This window comes from Mus caroli, unplaced genomic scaffold (assembly GCF_978045245.1).
Source record: "Mus caroli unplaced genomic scaffold, Mus_caroli_1 scaffold_10, whole genome shotgun sequence".
Taxonomy (NCBI): Eukaryota; Metazoa; Chordata; class Mammalia; order Rodentia; family Muridae; genus Mus; species Mus caroli.
In genome coordinates this window covers 110,402,855-110,426,386 of record NW_028227265.1, presented here as the reverse complement: position 1 = coordinate 110,426,386, position 23,532 = coordinate 110,402,855, and the positions used below count along the sequence as shown (strand labels likewise).

Below are 23,532 nucleotides of genomic sequence, written 5' to 3'. Positions count from 1 at the left end.
TCCTCTGAGAAATTAAAAACAGCTAAAGAATTAGTACAAGAACAATTAGACTTGGGACATGTAGAACTCACACAATCACCCTGGAACACCCCTATTTTTGTTGTAAAGAAAAAGTCAGGTAAATGGAGATTGTTACATGACCTCAGAGCCATTAATGCACAAATGCAAGTTATGGGTCCTGTACAAAGAGGACTCCCCCTACTTTCAGCTCTACCTAAGGATTGGAAAATTATAGTGGTGGATATTAAGGATTGTTTCTTTTCCATTCCATTAAATAAGAAAGATAAACCTAGATTTGCATTTACCCTACCTTCTGTTAATCATATAGAGCCTGATAAAAGGTATCAATGGCGGGTATTGCCCCAAGGAATGGCAAATAGCCCTACCATATGTCAATTATATGTAGGAAAAGCTTTACAAGCAGTCAGAGATGGTTTCCCCTCCTTAAAAATTTGTCATTATATGGACGACATTGTGATTTGTGGACCTGAAGAAGAAAGTATACAGCGAGCATATGGCTTTCTTAATGGAACTTTAAAAAATAATGGCTTGATTATTGCACCAGAACAGGTACAGCAGTCTAATGTTAGTCAATTTTTAGGAGCCACTATTACTTTACAGTGTGTTACCCCACAAAAGATTAGTATAAGAAAAGATCATCTAAAGACATTAAATGATTTTCAAAAATTATTAGGAGATATAAATTGGAATAGACCTTATTTAATGATCCCTACTTCGGAATTAAAACCTCTATTTCAAATTTTAGAAGGTGAATCACATATTACCTCATTGAGACAATTAACACCTGAGGCTTCTGATGGTCTTAGGAAGGTAGAAAAGGCGATCCAAACAGCACAGCTAAATCGTATAAATGAGCAAAAACCTTTTTGCCTATGCATATTACGAACCATAAACTTGCCAACTGCTGTATTATGGCAAGATGGTCCTCTAGTATGGATACATCCACATATATCCCCTAATAAGACTATAGAGCATTATCCCACCATGGTGGCAAATATGGCCCATAAAGGCATAAAAAGTTCAATTACTCACTTTGGAAAAATGCCGGATAGCATAATTGTCCCCTATACTGCTGCACAAATGCAGACGTTGTGTGCGACTATAGATGAATGGGCTATTCTTAGATGCAGTTATTCTGGTTTAATTGATAATCATTATCCTAAACATCCTTTATTACATTTTCTGTTATTACATCCAGTTATATTTCCAAATGTAACGGCTAACACTCCTATAAAGGGAGCCATTGATATTTATACAGATGGATCCAAAACAGGAATTGGAAGTTATGTGATTAATGAAAAGGCTGTAAGGTTGCAATTTACACCAGGAGCCCCTCAATTGGTAGAATGTTTGGTGGTTTTAGAAGTCTTTAAAAGATTTCTTATGCCCATAAATATTATCTCTGATTCTGTTTATGTGGTTAATGCTGTACTAATGTTAGAGACTGTTGGAAATTTTAAGCAGTCTAGTCCAGTAACTGAAACTTTGAGGAAAATACAAAATTGTATTTTGATGCGTGAGCATCCCTTTTATATTCAACATATTAGAGCACATACATCATTACCTGGACCTATGGTTAAGGGTAATGCAATTGCTGATTCAGCCACCAGAGATACGGTTTTCCTATCACAAAATTCTATAGAAAGTGCAAAAAATTTTCATCAACTTTATCATGTCCCTGCTTCTACATTATGACAAAAGTTTAAGCTCACACGAACAGTAGCTCGAGATATTGTCCTCCAGTGTGGTAGGTGTGTAGAATTCATTAATGCACCTTCCGTGGGCGTTAATCCTCGCGGATTGCGACCCCTAGATGTTTGGCAAATGGACGTCACGCATATCCCAGCTTTTGGGAAATTACAATATGTACATGTGTCCATCGATACCAGTTCTGGTGTCCTACATGCCTCTCCCTTGTCAGGGGAAAAAGCAGTTCATGTCATATCTCACTGCTTAGAGGCTTGGGCTGCATGGGGTAAGCCCCTAGTGCTAAAGACAGATAATGGTCCTGCATATACTTCTTCTAAATTTAACCAATTTTGCAAACAAATGCAAGTGAAACATATTACTGGACTGCCCTATAATCCACAGGGCCAAGGCATCATTGAGAGAGCTCATCGTACTTTGAAACAATATTTGCAAAAACAGAAAGGGGGAATAGAGGCTATGACGCCAAAGATGGCTCTATCCCTTACAATATTTACTCTTAATTTTTAAAATTGGATGATGCTGGAAGATCACCAGCCGAAAGGCACGGACAATGGCCTCAATCGCCCAATGAAATGGTCAAATGGAAAAATGTCCTTGATAATAAATGGTATGGCCCGGATCCTATCTTAATCAGATCCCGGGGAGCTATTTGTGTTTTTCCACAGGGTGAAGAAAATCCACTTTGGGTCCCGATGCGACTGACAAGGACCGTAAAAGAGCAAGATGAATCCCAAGATGATCCTGCTATTCCTGCTCCTGATGATTGAGACCGGGATAAGTATACCTTTGTGGGCCATAGTAAGATCATGGCCAGTACCTTTACCGGTACATTCCAATTCTTCCACCTTGCCTTTGTTTTATGCAACAGAATGTTTTCTGGATGCGCCTTGTGCACGACAAACTCCTCAAGAGCCACGGGTGTATAATAGTACGAGTTTTCATTTAAATTATACACTATGCTTTGTGCATGATGTGGATAGACCTTTTACACCCTGTATATTTTTAAAGAAAAAGGTTATCTCTAATTGGGCAGACCCCATTATCCAAAATAAAGTGAGCTCTGAAGTGTTACTTAATGCTTTAACGCAAGTCGTCCAAGGAGAGCAATTAGGCTCAGGTGATATTGGAAATAGTATAACTTCACCTATAAACATCACCACTATTATGATAAAGGGAAAGGTGACTATTCCCAAAAGATCACGATGGCCTGTTGGCAATGCTACTGCCAAACGCAGCGTGCCCTGGTGTCATCCGGACCTCACATTTCCTATAGTTTTTTCACCTTGTCAATCAAAAATTTTTCCTCGAAAAGAAATAGCAAAGGGTTTTGCTTTGTCACCTCCTTTAGATTTTTCTGTAATGAATGATAAGGAAGATGCTACAGGAAAAGAAAATATTTGGCCATATTACCAATGGATTTTAAGTAATGAGGCAGGTGCTAGTACCAGTCTGTCAGCCTTTGCACTGCTGACTGGCACCTTTCATGAGATACTGAATGTTTCTGCCACACTTTCCAATACCTCTGCTCATTTAGATAATGTGACAACTAATAGAGTTATCAGAAATATGACTACCTCTCCAGTAGAAGTTTGTGTTAGTCCTCCATTTTTCTTTATATTGGCTGAATTTCAAAATGATACAGAATGGTTAGATTGTACAAATATCACTTGTTTTTTGACGCAATGCTGGAATGGAACCAAATCCTTAGCCTTAGTGGTACAGCTACCAATCTTGGTCCCTGTACCTGTTGAGGCAGATCCAGAGAAGTTCCCAATAATGAGTCTAATTAGACAGAAGAGAGATTTTGGAATCACAGCTGCCATTGTCACTGCCATTGTAGTGTCTGCAGCATCAGCGGTTACCGCAGGAATTGCTATGGCCAATCAAGTTAATAGTGCTGATACCATAAGTCAGATAGCAGAAAAAACGTCTGAGGCATTGCTCACTCTGCAAAGGGTGGATTCTCATCTCACCTCAGGATTAATGTTAGTGAATCAGAGAGTGGATATTTTACAGCATAACATGGAACAGATGATGGATGTCATTCAAATGAGTTGTGTGGCATCTACTCTGCATGTATGCATTACTCCCAATAGGTATATTAATAATTCTTTTATTAAAAGTACAGACCTATCGAATTATCTGAAGGGAAACTGGTCGCAGGAGCTGGACAGGCTGCAGAAGAGGCAGCAGATACAGATCCTGAACCTTAATGGAACCAGAGTGGAACCTGTGACCTTTGGAGACTTTACCTCTTGGCTTTCCTCTGCTTTCTCTTACTTTAAGGAATGGGTGGGAGTGATTTTGTTTGGTGCTGCCATATGCTGTGGACTGGCGCTCATGCTCTGGTTGGTATGCAAATTTAGAACACAACAAAAACGTGACAAGGTGATTATATCTCAGGCACTATTGGCTATTGAAAACGGCGCCTCCCCCAAAGTTTGGTTATCTATGCTCAAGAATTAGTCGGCATCTGAGTTCTCTGCTCTTGCGCATGAGAGAGACTCAACAATCATTGATCAGCCCTTGCACATTGATGCATACGACAGGGTGATCATGATTTCCCCACTAATTCATTTTTTGGCTGGCCTCTTTTGCAGAGTTCGCCCTAGGTCACTTAGCAGTTACTGTCACACAGCACTGGGGTATCCAGAGACAGGCAACTTTCCTCATGCACAGGCCAACCTAAGACACGGGGCCCGGTGGCGATAGGGTTACCCTACGACGGGAAAAGACTGTGACACTGGAGGAACGACCTAAAACAGGAGCCACAGCAGATGGACATAATTGCACAGGCCTAGTCCAGCCTCATTTTATTAAAACAGAAAGGGGGAGATGTGGGAAACCACATGTGCTGTTGCAGAGTGGCACAGGCTTCTGCTGGCCACCACGCATACATAGGCAGGAAAGTTTTTTGCCAAGATGAGGTTTTGAGAATTGACCAAAATTGACCAATCAGAAGAGAGAGAAATTGACCAATCAGAAGAGAGAGAAAGTAACCAATCAGAAGAGAGAGAAAGTAACCAATCAGATAAGAGAGAAAGTAACCAATCAGATGTAAGAATGCAAATGAGGTTGTAAGCATCAACCAAACACAACACAATCCGGGTGTGAGACACGCCTCTCCTAGGCCTATATAAAGCAGCACCAGGGCTGGGCTAGGGGTCTTTTCGCCTCTGCAATCAAGCTCTCCCAATAAACGCGTGCAGAAGGATCCTGTTGCAGCGTCGTTCTTGCTGGTCGAGTCGGACGCGCGCAAGACACTTTAAAAAAAAAAACTTAGAATACTTATTCTTCTCGTCTGTGACTTTTTAAAAATTTAATTTGAAATTAACAACAAAAAAAAATAAGAATAACTTGTGGTTAAATGCCTGGGTCAAGTTTTCCCACACTGAAGGCCAGCAGAGCTGCTTGGAAAGTCGATACACTGAACATTTGATTTTCTTATCTAAAATCCATATTTATTCAGGAGCCATGGCTGCTGTGTTGTACCCACAGAAATCCGAGCATTCTGTGGTGTCTGATTCAAACCTCCCCAGTGTACCAAAGGCCAGGGATTTATCAACATCAAGCCTAGTGTTTCCTCTCCATTCACAACCTCCAGAAAGTGATCTGAACGCTTGAACTCCCCCTGTTCTTCCTGCCCATACTGCTGACTAAGCACGGTAATCAAACCTGCTTGAAGTCATTGCATTTTTATGGTGTAAAACATTCTGCCAGAGCCACACAGGAGAATGGAAGGGGGTATCTTTTAATGACAACCCTAATAAAACCCACAAAACTCTGTGGGAGAGCCTGAAACCACATCCCTGTGTGCTTATGCGATCTCGTGGGAAGTGCAGGGGGTGAGGTGCATAATTTTGTTCCTGGGGTAACACACTTTAATGGCAGAGCCCTCCATGAAGTTCTGCTCTTACTGTCACTTAGAGAAAAAAAAAATCTAACATCCCAGTTGTTTTTATATTCCTCCACAACTGGAGCTGCAGAAGGAAGAACAGAGGGGCCAGCTAACGATGACTGGCTATGCCAGACAGAAAGTATGATGGCCAGGGGACAGCAGCCTTAGCTGGGGTCACCCCAACAGGCTCTGGAAGGAGCCCACAGAAGGCAGCCTGGGTGGATCAGGACAGAAGCAACACACTGAGAAAGGAACACAGCTCAAGAAACAGAGCACTGGGCTTTGCAGAGGGAACTCCCTCTCTCTCGGGCTGTGGCTCCAACAAAATTTAGCCCCATCCTCCATAGGAAAGATAACCAAGTTCTTGCTTTGTTGTCTCCAGCTGGGAAACAGAGCAACTTACGATGCTGTCATAAGAATTTTAGATGGTCTATGCAGATCATGCATGAGCACACTTGCCTATGCACACCTACATTCGTGTATATGACAAAGTGTTTACATGCTATCACTGCTATTGCCTGACACTATCAAGAGCTTCCTTCTCCATCACATAATTAAGAACGGCACCCCACTGAGCCTGGGTTGAAGGTGAGATGCAGGACAGAGGATTAAATCAGACCCAGGGCATTCTGTAACGGTGCTGCAGTGCCACGACCATAGTCAGCAAGAATTAAGTAAGTTGGCAGAAGTGAAAGCCTCACTGTTCTAGACTTGAGTCAGTCTGTCACACCAGAGGCTAAAGGAGCCCACCGCACTTTCATGAGCTGAGCATCAGCACAGTCACTCTGAGGGTCCTGCTATGACCGACATGCCTTGCAACTTTGGAGGGGGCTATTTCTTGTCAGGGGAGGGTACAATAGTCAAGGCTCGCCATCCACCTTCCTATGTCTCTTCCCTGGCCCCTCCTGTTATGTAGCTTCTTCCAGCTTCTCCTTAGACCGTACCCCCACCCCCATCCTCCCACCCCCAAGCTGAGGCACCTCTGACAAACATGAAAGCGCTGTGGTCACTGACTCCACCCCGGGACACGATCCTCAAAGTGTACAGCCCCTCGTCATCCTTGTTCAGGTGGCTGAAGGACAGGGAGGCCTGGCCTTCTCCAAAGAACATCTTGGTCCACTTGGACTCTTTCAGCAGCACATCTGAAACAGAACCAGAGGGCAGGGTAAGCTCAGGTGCTTCCCCCACCATCTCCTCCCAGAGGCTCCGGGATGATGTTCAAGGTCAATTCCCTGGGTCTATTTGGCTGCTGGCAGGTTCCCCACCAGCAGAAGTGAGAGACAAGTGCCCAAATTCACTCTTCCACAAAAGGCTCCGGAGCATCAGTGAGAAGTCAACACGTCGGCCATGTCCCCAAGCCTGATTCACCAAGACACTCACCATCCCGGTACCACTCAGCTCGTGGCTGTACTCTCTTCAGATCTGGCGTCACCAATAGCGTGCACTTGAGTGTGACTGTCTCGCCCTCTCTTCTGAAGGTGACCCCGAATTTCTCCAAAAACTGGACATCAAAATGTGTGTACGGGATCACAGATGAAAGGGGCACTGGAGTGAGAGGAGATACAGTTAGCGCCCAGCATGTCTGCACAGCAAACGCTCAGAGCCACTGCCAGCTGCCAGGTGCTTCCTTGCCTGGCTATAGAGTATGAGTCCTTGGGGGGTTGGGTTGGGGTACCTCAGGGTCTGTATCCTCCAAACTCATGTGCTGAATCCCTAAGCATTGTGGTATGAGGACAGCAGGGCATTCAGGGGTGATTCAGCTTTGGTGAAATTATGATGAGGGGCCCCGAGATGGGTCAGTATCCTTCCTTATAGATGGGCAAGTGAGCAGGCTGTGTACCCAGAAGAATGAAGGAAAACTATCTGCAAGCCAGGATACAGCCTTCCCCAGAACACACACAGGCAGCCTGGGATATCAGACCTGCAAACACAGAACTATAGAAAACAATGGCCCCTGCTCTGTCGGCCTGCCTGCTGGGAGATGGCCATTCTGTTGTCAGAAAAGCAGCTTATCTGTCTTGTCATTAGGGGCATGGTAACACAGGGACACTACACACAGCATGAGCCTTACTGTGTTTACAGTGTAGGATTTACATCCCACCTCTGCCCAAAGGGTGACTTTGGGCAAGTTATGCCCACTGAAGTTATAGAATTTCCTTCTTTAAAATAAACGGTGGGACAGTTCTTATCCATGTGTTATTTCACAGTAAGAGCACTAACTAGAGCTGGAGATGTCAACTAGAACCAGAATAAACCCTGGAAAGGTACCTGGTAGAATATATGTGCTTCAGAAAAAAACCAATAGGTTTGTTTATTTGGTTGCTATAGCGATGGTATGGGGCCTTGCATGCCCTGTGTGCACACAGCCACTGTGTACCAGTGGCAAGCACTCTACCACAAAGCTATATTCCCAGCTCTTTGTTGAGACAAGGTCTTAGTATTGCTTACTTCTTGCCTCTGCATCCTCACCGGTGTGCATCACCACACTTGAAATGTAAAATTCTAAAGCCGAAAGGCATCCCTGGTTTAGAAACACATGCATGCAGGGAAAGGTCAGAAACTATCTGCAAAATGGAGACAGTGATTTTGACTTGGGAGGATGGGTGAGGTGTTCAGAAGTTCTTTCTATCCCCACGATAGCTCCGCTCCCTTAACAATAGCTGAACTGTGGCTGAACTGTGTGTGCTTTAAAGGGATTGTCACTATGCCCAATGAACTTGACACTAAGCTCAAAAGGGCAAATAAAAATAGATAGATAGATAGATAGATAGATAGATAGATAGATAGATAGATAGATAGATAGATAGAATTTACATTTGCTGAAATGGGTGGTGCACATAAGACCATCTAACTGTCACTGTCAGCTGACAGTCTTTTTGCAGCTATTATAGATTTTTCAGGTCTCTGTTTAGAAAGATAAAACTTTAATGGAAGAAACCCTGCAGTAAGGCAGATAACCTCAAAAGTCCAAGTATTCAGGGTGTACAGGACTCCAGACCTACAGACCTCCCTGCATCAACCTCGGCCTTCCACGATCTCCTGGGTGGGTTAACACCAGCCGAGTGCTGGATGTTGGCCCACCCAATAAACCTCATTCACTGAGTGTATAATTTGGTGGTTGCCAAAAGATCTAACCTCAGCAAATTCTTCATGACTAGGCCTTATATATAAATGGAATCATGACCAAGCCAAAGCCCACATGGAAATGCAATTCTGGTAGAAGCACAGGTCAAACTTAAACCTTGTCCTCAAACCATATATGAGTTATATTTGAAGTAGGTCTTCATCTCTGGTGGCCTCAGCCTGGTGGCCTTCCTCACATAGTCTACATCAGCACACTCTTGGGCCTCCCAGGGAAACACCAGCCTGGGTCACAGGGAAGTGCATGTCTTGAGACAGGGTCACTATAGGTCACTATGTCCACGGAGCCTATTTGCTGAGAGTGAGAGGCCAAATCTTTTCAATTCAGATTCCATTTTAAAGAGCCTGACCTAAGTTTGAACTCAGGTAAACTGACAGACAGGTACCCAGCATTAGTTTCCAAGTTACCCCCCAACAAAACCCAAGCCTAGCTCCAGTCTCTAAACTCGCCTTCAACAAGACCTGTGTCTCCAGGTTACACCTCCAACAAGACCCGTGTCTCCAGATTATGGCCCCAGTAGATCTGAACCCCCAGGTTACAAGCCCACCCCTTGCCTAACGACCACCAATGCAGAGGGAAGCAGAAATTAAGTTTATGATATGACTCCTAGCACCAGACAGTTATGTTAAAGGCCTTGGTAGCTCTCCAACTAGATACTTACACACACACACACACACACACACACACACACACGGCAGCTTGTAGCTTTCTATAAAGCCTTGCCCCAATAGATATTTGGGGCTTCCCACCACCAAAACCATCCTGCATGACAGTCGTGCACTGGGGGGCCTGAGCTAGCTCAAATAAAAAAGCCCTACTATGATAGCATTAGATCAGCTCCTGTCTATGTTTTGGGGCATCACTAACATTTCCCTGGCACTAAAATAGGTGCATGGTGTTTAAAGGCAAGCAGATCAGTGTTGACACTGACAATAGAGCAAGGGGCCACGTGCTTCAGGGTATCACTCATGAGGAAGAGATTTGTTGGGCACTGAGATAATGTGTACCATCCTCAGCATACCCTGGCTGTGTGTCCTATTTAGTTCTCACATAAATAGCCTAAGGACTTCCAGAAGCATGGAGTGTCCTCATGTACAAACTATAGCACCACCATAGATCCGCTTATGAATTTCTGTTCATTTCTTTTTTTTCCAATCCATATATAAGTGATGGTTTCACCTGTGTCTAAAAGCATCAGCTTGCCAGCAGAGAAATCTGTCACACGCTAACCCTGGCTGGGGAAACCCAGAAAGGTATTAGAACTGTAACTTTAACAAAGATTTTACCCTGGGAAAAAAACCTCACTTCTCACCTTCTGCTATGTCACTAAACAACTTTCTAGACAAAGACACCCAGGTGTACTTACATCCAATTGGGAGTCCTACTGAGTGGAAAGGTTCCTCATCTCCTCGGTACCCTGTAGGGGAAAATGGGTGAATGTGGCGCAGAAAGAGACAGGCAAGGACACAGGCTTTCCCCTCCCCAGGGCAGACAGCAGGAACGTACTTCTCACCACCACCGCGGCATTGGTAGACACTTGTCCATGAGGGTTAGTTGCTACTGCTGAATAGGTGGCGGTGTCCTCAAAGTTGGCCCTTGGGGAGAGAAAGCAAGCTTGTGAGAGAAAGCAAGTTTGTGAGAGGTTCTGACGCAGCCGACATCCTGAACTTGAACAAAGCATTCCTGGAAAGCAACCGTGTCACCGGGATCACTTGTGATTTATTGGAGAACAACATCGCCAGCTCTATCTTGGAACGAAGGGCAGGGCATAGTATTAATAATAGATACAAATGAATGCCTGACCCCAGCCTATGCCAGACCTGCACTCTCAGAAAGGAAGGGTAGAAGTGCTTCCAGGAATTGTTTATTTCACGTTCAAGGAGAGATCGCCAGTCAGTCTGACCTTGCTTTTCAGCCTAGACTGTTGTTTCACGGGGTCACTGGGAAGCCTCTGGAACCACAGAAGAATCCTTCCTGCTGAGACAATATAGACCCATGTTCGGGAGAGTCCTGCACCTGTTCTCTAGAGAGGAGTTTCTCCCCTGCCCGGGGGCTGACTGATCTCTTGCTGGTTCAAGGTGACTCAGGGGCTAAGCAATTAATTCCAACTTCTATGATGTCTTCGTATGCTGGGACTGTGCCTGCCACTGTCCTGGTCTAAGTGGCTCTGATATCACACCACGATCCAGCTGCTGAGAACGCAGTGGAACCCCAGGAAGAAGCCAGAGCATGTATTTAAGATCTGAGCAGAAATTCATGAGCCTTTCTAGGTGTGGTGTACCCTACTGGTCAAGTAGAGAACCCCACCGCATCCCCTAGAAGGGCTTCCAAGCCAGTAGCTGAGGGTGAGAATCACAAATGATATGCAATCTCTCGATTTGAAATGACCCACACAGGCATCATTAAAACACCCAAGCTCAACCCCACCTAAGATACGGGTATGTGTCTATCCTAGGAAGACCATGATCTTAAAATGGCAAGGGTCTAAACTCTCAGGGTACAAAGTTCCCATCTCCCACGTCCGTCTTATAGAAGTGAGGTCACTTCTGGGCTTGTGAACTGACACACCCCTTCAACTTCCCCAGTTCATCTGACAAAAGAGAAGCAGACAGCTTCATTGTGTTCTGATTTATGCCAGGTTCTTTGTTAGGTCCTTGTGGGGCAGGGAGTCTTGCTCTCACTTTCTCTCCTATGTGTGCATACCTGTGCTCATACATATGTACATATAGACACATGTGTATGCATGCATACAGAAAGCCAAAGGTCGTCCTCTGGGATGGATCCTTGAACTACCTGTCTTGATTTTTGAGACATGGTTTCTCATTGACCTAGAGCTTAGGACTAAAGTAGGCTGGATAGATAGAAAGCCCCAGGTTTCCACATGCCTTCGCTTCACCAGCACTGGGATTGCGAGCACTCGCCCAGCCTTTTCATGTAGATTCTGGAAATCAAAGCCAGGTCTTCACCCTTGCATAGCAAGCCCTCTATTGACAGGGCCGTAGTCCCAATACCGCAACCCTCAGCCACTACCTTATATAACATTGTTGCACATCCTAGAATTTGGCACTTGGAGAGATTGGAAAACAAGATCCACATGGCTCCAAAAGTCACATTCCTACTGCTGTTTCCCTCCAACATGGGGGCATCTGGGGAAGCCCTTACTCTTGGGGGAAAAAATTCACTTTTGAGAAAGAAAAACTTTGCCCAAGTCTTTACTTTAATTTACATTAAAGTAAATTAAGCCAGTATTCCCAGGAACAAAGAAAGCCCTGTTCTTGGTCATCTAATTCTCTTCAAGGTAGCATTTTGAGCTGCTATTATTTTCTTTGACCAAGAATTTAATATCTCTAGGAAAGAGGAGAGAGAATTTTCAGAGACCTATGCTGTCTGCCAACTCCTTTCTTTTCTCTTGGGCGTTTGAACCCACGTTTGCTGTGTCAGATGTGACATCTGGCCCCCTGTAAATGCCACTGCTCACAGAGGTCAACCAGCTCTGTCCATCTGGCCACTCACACCAGCACATAGTGTTCCGTTCACCTGGGAGGCATGAGTGCCAGTTACCACCCATAAGCCCAGGGCAGTGCTGGCCTGATCTGGTTAGGAACCAATCAATTATGCAATTGAAATCTTGCAGACAGTTCTACATTAGTGCAAAAGAGCAGTGTGCAGCGGAAAGTTCCGCAACGTGGACGTTTGCTTCACAGACACCCACCTCCATTAGCAATAGCACAGCCAGTGGGGAAAATGACAGCTTGGTGACAACAGGCATGGCTGGGGGTCCTGCAAAGCTGATAGAGACAGGTAGTCTCCTGCAGCGACCAAAGGAGCCTGACAGGGGCCGCAAGGTGGCCAGACAAAGCTTGGAAGTGGGAACAGAGCACCCAGAGCAACTACCCAACAGAAAGCAGAGTTCATGGGGAAGCCTGGGCAGGACTTCCAGGAGGAGCCCAGAGAGAAAAAAAGACTGCCCTTGGCCCTGCAGATCACCCTCAGAGCTGAAGAGAGGAACAACACCTGGGCCATGGAGAGCCCTCAAAGGCGTGTGGGCACAGATGGTACCTGAGTATCCAGTCAACTGCATATATTGCACCATCTCTAACTCCGTCAAGAGCCTTTATGTTAATAGGATGGTTTCCAAACAGAGTTTCCTTTGTCACACTGCAAATTTTGTCTTACTTCTAAACCCATAGTAAATGCCTGTGCTCGGCTATATCATGTCCTGCTTAGATAGCTAAGGATAGTGTTGAGAACTCTATACTGTATGATTTATATAGTACATCATTTGTCTGTGCCTAGGCCTCGGTAAAGCTTCCACCTGCTCTGTTTAATTGAGTTTTGTCCTTTGAGTTCAAGGTAAAAACTTGTTTCTGTTTATAACTCAGCAAGTCAGGGTCATTCTCAACACTGGTCAGTCTGAATACGCACAGAAAACACAGTTGCTGAGGCGTCTGCAAAAGAAAGGAGTTGGCAGACAGTTGCTGAGGTACTACAGCCGTGGTACCTCGGTACCCTGCACTGCTTTGAATTAGCTCACAGTCCTCATCTCTCAATGGTATCCCCCCTCCAAAAAAGTATCTATATCTTAAATTCCTAAAATGCTTTATAAGGGTGACTCTCATGATTAAGACATTGTATTCCAAAAAAAAAAAAAAAAAGAAAGAAAAGAGCCGGGAGTGGTGGCGCACGCCTTTAATCCCAGCACTCGGGAGGCAGAGGCAGGCGGATTTCTGAGTTCGAGGCCAGCCTGGTCTACAGAGGGAGTTCCAGGACAGCCAGGGCTATACAGAGAAACCCTGTCTCGAAAAAAAAAAAAAAAAAGACATTGTATTCGAAAGTTTCTTGCAGTTTTCTAAGTGAATACAAACTTAACTTCATCACTTAAGGTTAATTGGCTCAATCCCTGCACCAAAAGTTGGAAGAAAGCCCCTACTCTCCTGCACAAAGCTTCCTTTCTTCCCCAGAATTGCTCCAAGCATCAGGGGCTTCCAAACCCTCTGAGGTGTTCTTGAGTAAGGGGGAACTGAAATGACACAGAAGAGACAAAGCTTGTCTGGAGTGGACCACTGGTGACAGGAACGAAGGGTTGAAGAGGTCACGGGCAGCCTCTCCTCAACTCCCAGCTTGCCCTGGGCTGACTGAGACATGAAGATGGGGCAGCGCCACCTAAGGCATTAGCGCTGATTAGCTCCTCGGTTCACCCATTAGCACTCCTAGCCCTGAGCTAGGGCACAATAGCAGGAGTTAGAAGGTCTGATGGGAGAAAGCGCTTCTTCCTCTGCAGACGAGTCACAGTGCACACCCGTGCTTAAGAAAGCCGGTTCAGGAGGCACGGACCACAGCTTCCTTTCCATCAGTAAAGAAACCCATGGCCTGCAATTTGTTCTTTAGAATTGGGAGCGTCCAGGGCACTTCTGGGGGGCAGAGTACAGGTTAGAACTAGGACCTTGCTTTGTCTTGTTCATTGCACTCCTGGGTGTTTTGTACTAAACAAAACATTGAAACAGTGGTATGCATGTACATAGTGAGTACCTGTCCCCTTATGGAAGTGAGTGCTGGAATAGGATTGTAGGAGGCAGGGTGTCTAGGGCAGGGACAGAATGGGAAGCAGAGAGGACATCCGAGTGGCTCTGGGAACTGCACCAAACTCTGATTTCACCGGACGCTGACTTGGAGGCAGTGAACTCTGAACCCTGTCCTCAGCATGTCCCAGGTGGACCCTCCGTCCCTTCTGCTCCCCGGGACCTCGCAGGCAGTGTTCAGCAAACCCAGATTCTAAATCTAGCCTTTGCTTCATGCTGAGAGAACTTGAGAGGTTTGACTTTCTGTTGGGATGGGTTCCCAGAATAGAAGGACTTTTTTTTTTTTGGTCTCGATTTTTACTTCCATGGAGGCACCTTTGCCTCTCAGAGTCTTAGTGTAAAAAAACATCTCAACAGGACTTCCTGTGAGAACTAATGCAGTTTTATCTTCTCTAAAGATGGGCAGACAGCGTCGTAAGTGATTTCCTCATTGGTGGTAGATGAATGGTAAGTAGAAATCGGACTCAGGGTTGAACTCTTCAGACTTTCCATACCATAGTCAGAAAGGAGCATGAGAAACGTTTAGTCATGGGCTGGAGAGATGGCTCAATGGTTAAGAGCACCAACTACACTTCTAGAGGTCCTGAGTTCAAATCCCAGCAACCACATGATGGCTCACAACCATCCGTAATGAGATCCAATGCCCTCTTCTGGTGTGTCTGGAGACAGCTACGGTGTACTCATATACATAAAATAAATTAATAAATATTTTAAAAAAGGAAAGGTTTGTTTAAAAAAAAAAAAGAAAAGTTTAGTCATGAAAGCATTCAGCAAAAAGTACATGATAGCCATGCCACTAACAAGAAATGGGACAGACTGTTCTAAATGCCCCTCAGATTAAGAGGACAAAAATATCCTTTTGTGGTGATGGAGGGGGTGTTGGGGGGAGGTGGACATTCTCTTTATGGGTGGTCAGATAAAAATGTGTGAGTATTTGTACCACGGAACAGACTGCAAGTTAAAGTTCAGATAGCACCCAGGAGCCAGATTGCTTTTAAGTGTCGTCAGAACTCAGCTGCAGGAGCCAAAGCGTAGTCATAGTAGTAAATGTCACCTCAGAATGCAAGGAAAAGCTCATTCCATGGCCAGCTAGAGAGAAGGGCAAGGCATTCCGCACCCCAGACACACCCCGGATCAGATGATCCGTAGCTCAGCACTTTGGAATGAACAGCTGAGCTGAGCTATCATTTGTGGGGTTTCCCAATGCTCTTTTTCTGAAGAATATGAAATTCTCTTCATCTGCTAAGAAGGGCCCAGGAGGGAAAAGAAGGAAAGGAAGAGATCTGCTGGTCTTGGCAAGTATAAGTCAAGAGACCTGGGTTTCTGGATCATTCCATCATGGCCTGCCAGGGCCAAATAGCTTAGTTCATTCTGGGTGTTTCTTCACTGTTTAAAGCCAGTGTTATTCTGGATGTAAAGTCTGAATACTGCCAACATTGGGTCAGGGTGTGACAATCTTTATGCTCATTCAAATCTAAGCTTCCCAGACCTGCCGGTCAGAGCGCACCTACTCCAGGGATCAGACACTCTGACATCAGTGTTGTCCGTGAGGAAGCTGGCACTGGCTGACTGCCCACTGATCCCTGGATGTCAAGGGAAGAACTACTGTCCACAGATCTCCTGGGCCCTGGAGTCCGCCCACCCGACTGGCTTCTCCCTGAGCTGCAATGCTTCCACCAGGGACATGAGTACCCGTACATCTTCTGGATCCCACTCATTCCCTGCTCCATATCTGGTTCTTTATTCTTGAGTTTCAGTGTGAGCTTGACACTGGTCACCTTGGGGTCCTCCCACTGCAAGTCAGAGGGGATCCTGTCTGCTCACCTTAGCTTCTAAGACCCCTGTTAGCTTCGGCCAAGCTAGCATCCTCCCTGTTCTGCAGGTTCCCTGGTCTACAGGCCTATCTGTAGTCTCCATTCTCCTTTCCCTTTCATCCCCAGCACCTGTGCACCTCAAGAGACTGTTGGAGAGTCTTCACTCAGACACCCAGTTCCCACCCACTATCCTTTCACCTTGAAAACTCTTTCCAAGAAAGATTTCCCCTGTTCCCGTTTTTCCATGACCTGTCACCCTAGACCCAGTTCTCCCCTCACCTGCCTGTTATTCACCTATGCTCAATACGAGGCACCTCCTGGACTCCAGAGAGCAAGTCCAGTTTTGGCGGCCAGCCACGTACCACATCACCAAAACAGTATCAGGCACTCAGTTGGCTCTCAATGGACAACAGGAGAAACCAACCAGCTGTGAGGCTAGGAGTCTGCTCTTATCAGGGGACGGGGCTTCCAGCTTAGTAGAGACTGGACAGCTGTGGAGGCGTGGCACTTACACAGAAAGGGGAGGGGCCCACAGTCCCGTGGGGGCTCTGGACAGCACTAAGTAAGCTGTCCTTAGGCCACCAGAACGAGCTCAGGGAAGGGGTTGCCTGCCCCACAGAGAAGCAGGAGTCAAAAGAAAGCAGATAGGAAGAGGAAGAAAAGCTGAGAAACGGAAAGAGGAATTCCACCTCAGCTGCAGGATCAGGACCTGACAAAAGGCTTCCAGTCAAAGCAGGCTCCTGGTGGGAGTAAAACCTCAAGAGCACAGCACAGTCACGTGACCCCTTCCTCCCTCCTAATGGAGCCCCGCATCCATCTCCATCAGGGAATGGCTGGTCACCCCAGCCCCCTGCTGAGACTTGACATCCCAGGATGGAGTGGGGGGAGCAGTTCTCATTCTCTTAGGAGAAGTCGGTCATGGGGGAGGGGGTTGTGAGGGAAGGACTGGGAGGAAAGGAGGTGGGGCCTGCAATTGGGATGTAGAGTGAATAAAAATTAATTAATTAGTTAGTTAATTAGAAATACTGCTGGGAATGTTCATCTACAACCCCTCTCCCGGAAACTTTCTGCTTTGACTTTCTATCTGTGGACCACACCCTCTTCTTGGCCCTGGTGTCCTGCTCCAGATCTGCTAGGGGCTGAGCATACTTCTCCACTGTAGCCATCATGGAATGATTCTACCTTGCCATCCGGAACAAATGTCAGAATCATTTCTTCTTCTACAAAACCCAATCCATAAAACATTTTAATGAAGGAGAAGAAGAGTTTTCACTCTACACAAACATCCAGGCAAAGATGCAGGGAGAATGAGTCTGTCTGTGTGTGTCTCTGTGTCTGAGGGTAGCATGTGTGTACCATCATGTGACTCTTCGAGTCATCCCTGTCAATCGAGCTGGCCCAGACATCCCGATCTCTCTGCCTTGGCCTCCTGAGTATAGGGGTGAGGGTTTTTCTGCCTCTCAGCTGGCTTCTGCCTTAAGTTTGTACATGGTTATAGGATGCGACCCCAGCACACACTGGCTGTGTATCCTCACCTGTTGATCTCCAGAGTGTGCACTCCGTACCTGCTCTCAATCCGGTACTTGCCTGGCTCCCCTGCCTGGCAGATCAGACTGCCATCTTTGTACCTGGTGGAGGGAAGAAGCATCCATTTCGGTAGACAGGCAGATATGCTTTGGCAGTTGTGTCCCAGCCTCCTTTGGGCTCTGAGAAACATCTGCTCCCCTTCCCCCTGTCCACAAACACAAGGTGCTCTGGATCTAGCCTTCTACAAGAGACGGGAATTGTATCATTCAAACAGACATATCTACTTGAGCCCACATATCTTGTGAATTCTACAGCTATCGTTCCATTTAAAAAGAAACATAGCTGATGTGAGCCAGGTCCCAGCCTGGTCCAATGGGCTACACTATAGTTGAAGCCCATTGAAGAAAACATCACAGAGTACATAAATCCTTAGTTTTGGGAGCTCCAAGCCCCTAACCTATAAAGCAGAACTCAGCCACCCACAGGCTATATTACAGCTGGGCAAGCCTTGGTTTCTTTCCTTGCCTCCTAATTCCATGGATAGGCTGAGCTACAAGGTTGCAAGACTCCTGTGAGAGAGCCAGGACACAGGATATATACAGCAATTCCTGATTTCAACAGCCAATGATCAAGGAGGGTCTATGGAAGATGGAATTCATCAAGATTTACTGCTTCCCTACGTGAGCCCTCCTATAATTAAGGCAGATATATGGTGTCTGCATACAAAGTCAGCAACGAAGCCAGTGCATAGACAATGGCCAAGATGACAAACATAAATTTCTACTCAGGGAGCAAAACACTCCATCAAAACTGTTCTGAAAGATCCGCCCATGTCCCTAAAATTTGAATGGCAGGGCATTAAGTAGACAGGCATTTTGAATGTTGCGCTCCCTTCTCCCACATGAACTTGCATAGGCCTATACAACAGGCTCAAAGGCACACACTTCTCCCATGCACATGGTTCCTGAAGGGAAGCAGCCCTCAATGCTGTCTCTCACCATTGCACCACAGGCGTGGGGAATCCTTGCACAGTGAAACAGAGCCTCACAGACATCCGCTCCCAGATGGTGTGGGACCTTAACCTCACCAGGATCTCAGGGGCCCTGCTCATTCGGTCTTCAAATGAGTGTCTCTCCCATGCCAGATTGTCTTCCACCTATGGGGAAGAAGAGAGGGTGGTCAGAGTGGGTGTGGCAGGAGCAGCCCACAGTTAGTGAAGCATTAGACCTTTTGCGTGCAGACAAACTCTCCTTTTCTACACCCCAAGGGAGGAGCTTGCAGGTCCTCCTACCGTCTGCTCCAGGAAGTACTTGTCTAGCTTGTCCCGAGCCTGTGACCGGGCCAGGTGGACATTCTCCTCCAGCTGGGCCAGCTCACTGAGGAAACGCTGCCTCTTAGCTTCTCCGTAAGAAGCCGCTTGAGACCGGTACCTAAGAGAGCCAAGAAGCTCCGTTGGTCATAGGACAACTGATAGATTTGGTGACACTGACAGACTAGACAGGTCCCCTCTGTGTACCCATCCCTCAGTGGGAAGGGATAAAAGATGATGGGGAAGAGCCAAAGTTTTCTACTTGTGCTCTCCTCTTTTCAGTATGTGTCAGTATACACGGAAAGCTACAAAGAACAGCAGGCTGTGGTTTATTAATAGAGCTATGCCCAACATACATCCCTTGCTTTCTTTGGCATGAGAGACTGAAATACTTGGGCACTCCTTAGAGTCCTTCAGGAGCAGGCATGTTTGGGGCACTGGAGAGTATCGCTGAGTGTAGAGGTGGAGAAATCACAGAGAAGAAGTGTCAGCCTTACAGATGGGGGATTAGAGCCATCCCTTCCTGTCAAAGTGAAGAACCAATATATACAAGAATGGACTGATGTCTTCAAGGAATGGTAGGTGCCTGTGCTAACACTTAGGACTGGTGAGAGTGGCATCAGTCAACGAATGACCCTAGGCTCCAGTCAATGCTCAGTAGAGCCCCATTCATCCTCCCAGATACCCTGCAATGCAATGGCACCATCTCTCTGAGCCCTGGAATCAACCCTAGGAACACTAGCCACCCAGTCTACTTTCGAGGAGAGAAGTGATCTCAAGCTCTGACATGGGACATCAAGTCTCTACAGGACCAGGCTCATCCTCTCCCACTGAGGCCAGACAAAGGCAGCCCAGTTAGGGAAACTGACTCCACAGACAGGCAGCAGCTTTAGGGACAGCCTCACTCTAATTGTTGGGGTACCCACATGACGACCCAGCTGCACATCTGCTAAATGGGGTGGGAGTGAGGGGTTAGATCCGGCCCGTGTATGCTCTTAGGTTGGTGGTCCAGTCTCTGGGAGCCCCCAAGAGTCCAGGTCGTCTGACTCTGTTGATCTTCTTGTAGAGATCCTGTCTCCTTCAGGGCCCTCATTCCATCTCCCAACTCTTCCATAAGACGCCCCAAGCTCCACCCAATATTGGATGGTGGGTGGGTCTCTACATCTGTCTCAATCAGTTGCTGGGTGGAGCCTCTCAGAAGGGACAAGAAGGGGGATGGATATAGCTGGAGGTACTGTGTGATGAGGATACTGGGATGGGGGGACAGTAATTGGGGTGCAACATGAATAAATAAGAATAAATTAATATCTGGGGGAAATTCCAAATAAATAAATAAATAGGTCTGACAATGGAAGATTCCTGCATGAATAATGAGAGTTAAATATTAAGATGCCATATGGGCCAGTGGGGTCAGCCAGGGCCTAGTCAACCCCATACCTGTAACCTATACCTACCAAGAGGACTGACCTCCAGAGTTGGCTAAGAGCTACAACAAAATGGGATCAGGCATCATGACTGAAAAGCAGACTCAAGAGTCGGAGAACCCAGCACAAACACTCTGTGTGTCATGAAGATCTCCATCAGCTGAGATGGGACACATAAGCAGCATACCAACCATCCAAGCATTCAAACGATCTTCACTTTCCTTATCCTACACTGGGGACCCTGAGGGACAGGAGTGTGCATAGTATATTCAAAGTGACACTGATATATAGCTCATAGACATAAAAAGACAGAACTCAGATTTCCAAGATCCAGTCCTCAAACTTACACACAATTAGAAGATACCTTTCCAGTGTAATTGAACACTTAAAACTTCAGATATTCCATGTAGCTAGCCCAGGCTGACCTTGAACTCACTAAGTAGACAGTGATGACCTGAACTCCTGCCCCTCTTGTTCTGCCTTGTTACTGGGATTACAGTCATGCACACTGACCTGGTGGATGTGGGGTTAGGGAGCACCATGCATGCCAACTGAGCTGTACCCCAGCTTACAGAGCTTACGTCTGGAAGTCATTCTTTAACTTCAGAAGCCCTCATTTTACAATAACATCTATACAATTTGTGTAGTACAGTATACCTAAGGCATTTATAGGCTAATTTGGTTTTTTTAAGAGATGAATAAAGTCCATATGTATAATCAACACATGTAGTATACTCAGTGCCTATCCTTTGAAGGACCTCCTAAGGTAGAACGCATTTCAAGTAAGTCCTTAAGTGGGCAGCATCCATCCACATGCTATTGTGTGATGAGCTGTTATCTTAGGTCAAGACAGGAATTTTAAATTACGATTTCACTGTTTAAATATGCCTGTAGGGTGTAGTTCTTTGTAAGAATGATTAAACTAGGGGCATTTTTATTCTTTAGACACACATTTTTAACTAACCAAACAGTAGCGTGAGGATTGCTAGACACACGCTTAAAATAGTCTTAACTTTGACCAATTGCCGAGATTTTATTTTGCTAGGAATATGAATTTGCTATCTCTGGATTTAAAGAGGGTGGGGAGAGGGAGAACAAAACAAAAATAACCCCACCAGGGATCTAAAAACTCTAAGAATCTTATTTTCATCTTAGTGTATGTTACAATTCTAAAATATATCGTTGTCGCTGAATAAACGTGCTTTTTAAACAACTGAAAAGAAGAATCATCATTTGAGTTTTCCATTATTAGCCCAGCTACTCCAACATTACGAAACACTCAAATGAAGCATGCTTACCAGACTCTTGTGAGTCCTTCTGATTTAAAAGAGATTTTTTTTTCTTTTTGAGAAATGTTAGGGAGCAGTTGGAGAGATATGCAAGCAGTATGAAATATTTGGCTGCTCGTTTTATTCTCTTGAACATGTATCTTTAATTCTTGTGGGTATTGTGTCTATGCACGCAGATGTGGGAGAAAGCCAGAGGCATAGGATCCCCTGGAACTGGAGCTCCAGGTGGTTGTGAGACACCTGGGAATCAAACTCAGGTCCCCTGAAAAAGCAGCAAGTGTCTTAGCCATGGAGCCCTCCCTCCATCCCTCCTCGTGTTAATCTGGAAAGACCAAAGGGCAGCCAACAGCTGTTCCACTATCACCTGGATTTTGTAACTTTAAGACTGACATTTTGGCTGGCCCTTCTCTTTCCTATGACAGTGCACCCTCGTGAGTCAAACCCCATTGAAATCTAAGATACGATGATTTATAGAACCCTTCGCAGCCCTTGGTGTCCACAGAGACAGCTGTTTAAACACTGGCTGCCTCCTCGGGAGATGACCTTGTTCCAAGGGACAACGGGCCGTTATGGAAACTCAACTGTGGAGTCTGAGACACCTGATGCTCGAGCTCAGAGAAAGGCAGGGATCTAAGTGCAGAGGGTAAGCCAAAAGCAACATCTCAGCCCTGGTCAGTAGAACAATGGAGATTCAGTCCAAATTCTTTGTGTGTTGGGACTGACATCAGATGGTAAAGATGGAAGAGCAGGAACATCCAACTCTGGTTATCAGCAAGCCCTGCTTCTCTTGGCTGAACCTCCCCAGATAGCAGCACACACACACACACATGCACACACACACACACACACACACACACACACACACACACACACAGGTTCTATGGACAGTGGCTGACAGGGACACAAAGAAGTTACCTGTTTTCATTTTCAACTTCCTCCTCTTCTGATGCGCTCACCCGCTTTGCACAGAGCCTGCAGGTCATCGCCCCAGCAGAGCTCTGACTGGAAGCTCTCTTCGAGGAGGACCTCTCTGTAAGAGACCGCTGGGAGGATGACTGGGTGGCTGCTTGCCTGAACAAACCGTGAAAATAATTAGATGTGCCAGAAAATAACACGTATTCTAATACACAATGCTTCCTTTCTATACACCCAAGCCCTCCCTGAAGTACACACATGTGTACCCAGAGCCTAGGCACACAAGTACACACACATGGACATCTATGCCCATACAGATGCACCTGGGCATGCCTGCATTCCTGTATATAGGCACACATACCTCTTACAGAAGCACGCATATATATATATATGTATGTATGTATATATATGTGTATATATATATATATATATATATATATATATATATCACAAGCAGGAACAGGAATATCCATGGACACACACACACATGTGCATACACACATCTATGTTTGTGCACACACTCACATACGCTGATATATATGCACACATATGCATATGTACACCTCAACCCAAGCCTACGTTTTTGCATATGGTACCTTCCATTGGTCTGCAAACACCCTCTGAAAAACATCCCCCTCCCCTGAGTTCCCCATGGTTGATACTATTCCTTCTCTGCCAGCTATTTCCTGGTTTGCAGCCAAGATTGTGTGTATGGGGTGTGTGTGTGTGTGTGTGTGTGTGTGTGTGTGATATGTGTATGTGTGTGTGCATGGTGTGTGTGTCTCTGTGTGTCTCTGTGTGTATGGTGTGTGTATGGGGGGGTGTATGTGTGTGTGTATGTATGGTGTATGTGCATTGTGTGTGTGTATGGGGTGTGTATGTGTGTGGGTGTGTATGGTGTGTA

The 23,532-nt window shown here is 45.9% G+C and overlaps 1 protein-coding gene across 5 annotated transcripts in view; it reads right to left on the bottom strand.

Moving 5' to 3' along the window:
- The window catches only part of Myom2 (myomesin 2), a 77,579-nt gene that overhangs the window by 46,221 nt on the left and 7,826 nt on the right, over positions 1 to 23,532 (bottom strand). For all 5 annotated transcript variants that reach the window (XM_085844136.1, XM_085844139.1, XM_085844140.1 and 2 more), the window contains exons 3-10: positions 22,629 to 22,784; positions 18,983 to 19,121; positions 18,690 to 18,847; positions 17,700 to 17,792; positions 10,278 to 10,366; positions 10,138 to 10,188; positions 7,010 to 7,174; positions 6,610 to 6,771 (exon numbers count right to left, since the gene is read on the bottom strand). In XM_085844136.1, the coding sequence (XP_085700262.1) occupies positions 6,610 to 6,771; positions 7,010 to 7,174; positions 10,138 to 10,188; positions 10,278 to 10,366; positions 17,700 to 17,792; positions 18,690 to 18,847; positions 18,983 to 19,121; positions 22,629 to 22,784 (1,013 nt within the window). The remainder of the gene's footprint in view (positions 1 to 6,609; positions 6,772 to 7,009; positions 7,175 to 10,137; positions 10,189 to 10,277; positions 10,367 to 17,699; positions 17,793 to 18,689; positions 18,848 to 18,982; positions 19,122 to 22,628; positions 22,785 to 23,532) is intronic.